At 56.0% G+C, this 3,318-nt stretch overlaps 1 protein-coding gene across 2 annotated transcripts; it reads left to right on the top strand.

The window, feature by feature from the left end:
- The first annotated feature begins 335 nt into the window (after positions 1-335).
- On the top strand, positions 336-2,595 carry lratd1 (LRAT domain containing 1). 2 transcript variants are annotated; one of them, XM_072695861.1, is made up of 2 exons: positions 336-512; positions 824-2,595. In XM_072695861.1, exon 2 carries the CDS (start codon positions 912-914, stop codon positions 1,800-1,802), a length of 891 nt encoding a protein of 296 aa, XP_072551962.1. In that variant the 5' UTR covers positions 336-512; positions 824-911; the 3' UTR covers positions 1,803-2,595. The 2 variants fall into 2 exon arrangements, with proteins under 2 accessions (XP_072551962.1, XP_072551954.1); XM_072695853.1 differs by having other exon boundaries at positions 821-2,595.
- The last annotated feature ends 723 nt before the right edge of the window (positions 2,596-3,318 follow it).

Raw genomic sequence — 3,318 nt, 5'->3', positions numbered from 1 at the left:
ATGTTATGTTTCTACTCAACTCCAGCAACCAATCATCTGCAGGAAGGGGCGTGTCTTGCTGCTTCCACTCCAATAAACAGAGCACTAATAAGACCTATTTATCACTTGTGCTCAAGTTCACCCGATGCCCTAAACATGCGTGCAGCGTGCTGCAATGCTGATGTGTTTACCACAGCCTCGGCGCCCCGTGAGTGCACGCTCGAGCGCCGTAATCCCACTGCACGAGAGCCAGGAGCCAATGGGCTTCCAGAAGGGGCGTGGCGCGTGGCTCCGGAGGCGGGACCTGGCGCTCTATATAAGGCTCAGCGGAGCGGACAGTTGGAGAGAAGTGCACCTGAGCGGAGAGGCAGCCTGGAGACAGCCTGGTGGAGAGAGGGGGAGAAGGGCTTTTTTGTGTGGATAGAGAGAGTGGGCGAGAGAGAGCGCACGTGGAGTGGATACGTACGGGGGGGAGAGCACACAAAAAGGAACCGATGGAGCTCAAGGAGCCGTAGAGCCGGGGAACCACGCAGGTATTCTTGTCCACACCTACTTTGTGTGCTTTATCTGTGGCGGCTTGGACAGAGCACAGGAGGCTGTTGATGTTGTTGTTGTTGTTGTTGTTTATTTTGCTCAGTATGCAAATGAAGTGGTGATGTTGACTTTTTTGACTGCCCTCCCTCAACAGCTGCAGTGGACTATTGACTTTTCCACCCCCACAACCCAACTCCCGACCCCTCAGTGTTTGTTTGTTTGTTTGTTTGTTTATTTGTTTACATGCTGGATTTGGTGCTGCATTTCATTCAGCCGGACTTCACTCTGTCCTTCTTCTCGTTCGCAGCAGCATCAGCCTCTGCCTGTCCCCCCTCCCCCCCTCCTCCTCCTCCTCCCCCCTCCCCCCCCCTCCTCCCAATCTCCTGGCCCCGTCATTGATGGGCAACCAACTGGACCGGATCACCCACCTGAACTACAGCGAGCTACCCACCGGGGATCCGTCGGGCGTGGAGAAGGACGAGTTGCGCGTGGGCGTGGCCTACTTCTTCTCCGACGACGAGGAGGAGCCGGACGACAGGTCTCCGTCGGACAGCTTCAGGGACGACAGCCCGAGGCATGGAGGAGGAGGTGGCGGCGGCGTCGTCGTCGTCGGCGGCTGCGGTAGCGGAGGAGGCGGAAGCGGCGGGAGCGGCGGCGGCGCGGTGGACGGGCGCGTGAACGCGCTCGGCCTCGGTCTCGGGATCGTGGACGACCCCGAGCTCGACGAGCTCGAGTACTCGGCCTTCTGCTGCCACGAGTGCATCTTCTCGAAGCTGCGCGCCTCCGAGGACCTGCGCGTGCACTCGCCCGCCGCGCTGCTGAGCATGTGCAAGCCGGGCGACGTGCTGGAGCTGGTGGCGCGCGCGCAGCCGCCGCACTGGGCCGTGTTCGCGGGCGGCGAGCGCGTCGTGCACCTGCACAAGGGCGAGATCCGCGCCGACAGCCTGCTGGACGTGAGCGGCGGGCGGGCCGGGCGCATCGTTAACGAGCGCTACCGCTACCGGCCGCTGCCCGCCGAGCTCGTGGTGCGCAACGCTGCCGGCCACGTGGGCTTGCGCGGCGGCGAGGTGTGCTGGGGGGACTCGGAGAGCTTCGCCGCGTGGTGCCGCTTCGGCAAGCGCGAGTTCAAGGCGGGCGGCGAGGCGCACTCGGCCGAGCAGCGCTACTTCCTCAAGGTGCACGCGGCGCACAGCGCGGTGCGCACGCTCGTCTTCCGCAGCCTCGAGGACATGATCCGCGAGCGGCGGCGCGTGGACGCGAGCGGCCTCCTGCACGAACTGCGCCGGTGAACGAATGCATACACGAAAGACGAGCGACCGAAAGAAACACGCAGACACGCACGCGAACGCCTTTTTCTGCGAGGGGAGGGGGCGTCCCAGGACTATGCATGCCTACGGAGGAAGGAAAAAACACAAACACAAGGGCTGCGCGACTGAGGAGGGTCCGCGTGCTCGCGGTGCAGGTTGTTGTTGTTTTTTTGGAGGCTATTTGGGAGAGCAGGGGGCGAAAAACTTGACCAGTCCGTCAGTCCACTTCTCCCCTCAAGTCACCTGGCACCGTTACAGTAACACCATGCCACAGTGAGGACAGTGGGATTGGCGCACCGTTGCTTTGAACCGAACACTCCCTTACCTCTCCCTCTTTCCCCTCTATCTTTTTAAACTCTCAGAACTCCAACATTCGACCCTCCTGCCCCTTCCTTTCCTACCCCATGCAACTTGGCATACTGATCGCACAACTACCCCCACCCCCCTCCTCTTCCTCCTCCTCCTCCTCCTTCTCCTCCTCTCCCTCACACGGCTACACGTCTCTTTATTTTGTTACACGCGAAACAAACGACAAATGTACATTCTTCTGTTTTTTGGAGTCCATATTTTTGTATTTTGAGTTCGTAAGTTGACGAGAAATCCTTGTTTCTATTGAAATAAAACTTAGATTGCCCTATGGAACAAAAAGAGAAGCGCTTGGCTGTGGTATGGAGTGTGGTTGTGCTTGCAGACAAAAGGCGGTGGTGCGCTTTTGCTTTTGCCCCCTCTACAAAACGGTCATGCAGCAGGAGATCTCCCATCTGCTTTCCTGGAGTGAGCGACTGCTTCCTTTGTTTCCTTGTAACCAGGAGAAGTGGTGTGCATTAGAGTCTGGTGCGTCAAAGCGGGTCTGATCTCTTGGCCACCTCGATGAACGGCTGGCTGCTCAGCACTGCACACTGCTAATACCTGCTTTTTTTTGTAATGAGGAGAACTTGATACGGTGGGTGCATCGTCCGGGGGTGTCCGGAATGGGCATGGTTTGAGCTCTGGTGGCATTTTGATCTACCGCGTACCCTAAAGATAATAGATTGGCTTACGCGTGTTTGGTGTTCGAAGGGTGCTTCCTTATGTTGTGCGCTGGAACAGGGAATGTGAGCCTGTGTGCACCAATTAGCATTGTACAGACTGCAGGTCTGGGCACATGTGAAGGTGTTGGAGAGGAATTCCATTGATAAAAGCAGTGTAATTACATGGTTATTTCGATATTAATATATTAATATATATATTTGTTGTGAGATGCTCTGGAGAAACGTGGCAAGGTCTGAGGACTCTTCACAGTGGTGGTGAATGAAACCAGCCAAAGTTTACAGTAAACATTACAAGAAGTTGGCCATTAATGCAAATACACTAATGCCTGGGAAATACACAGTTTGGGGCAAAATAGTCCCTAAAGAACTTTGCAGAATTACCTGTAGTTCACAAATGTCAAGATCTCAGACACTTGTGCCATTGGATAGCAAATAAAGATGCTAATTTAGCTAATAATATTAAGTAA

Source organism: Salminus brasiliensis, chromosome 1 (assembly GCF_030463535.1).
Source record: "Salminus brasiliensis chromosome 1, fSalBra1.hap2, whole genome shotgun sequence".
Classification (NCBI taxonomy): Eukaryota; Metazoa; Chordata; class Actinopteri; order Characiformes; family Bryconidae; genus Salminus; species Salminus brasiliensis.
Note: the sequence above shows the minus strand (reverse complement) of the source record. Positions and strands in the feature narration are given on the sequence as shown.

Bases quoted from the DNA above. Each gene is read 5' to 3' on its own strand.
- lratd1 (XM_072695861.1), top strand. From the start codon at position 912: ATGGGCAACCAACTGGACCGGATCACCCACCTGAACTACAGCGAGCTA.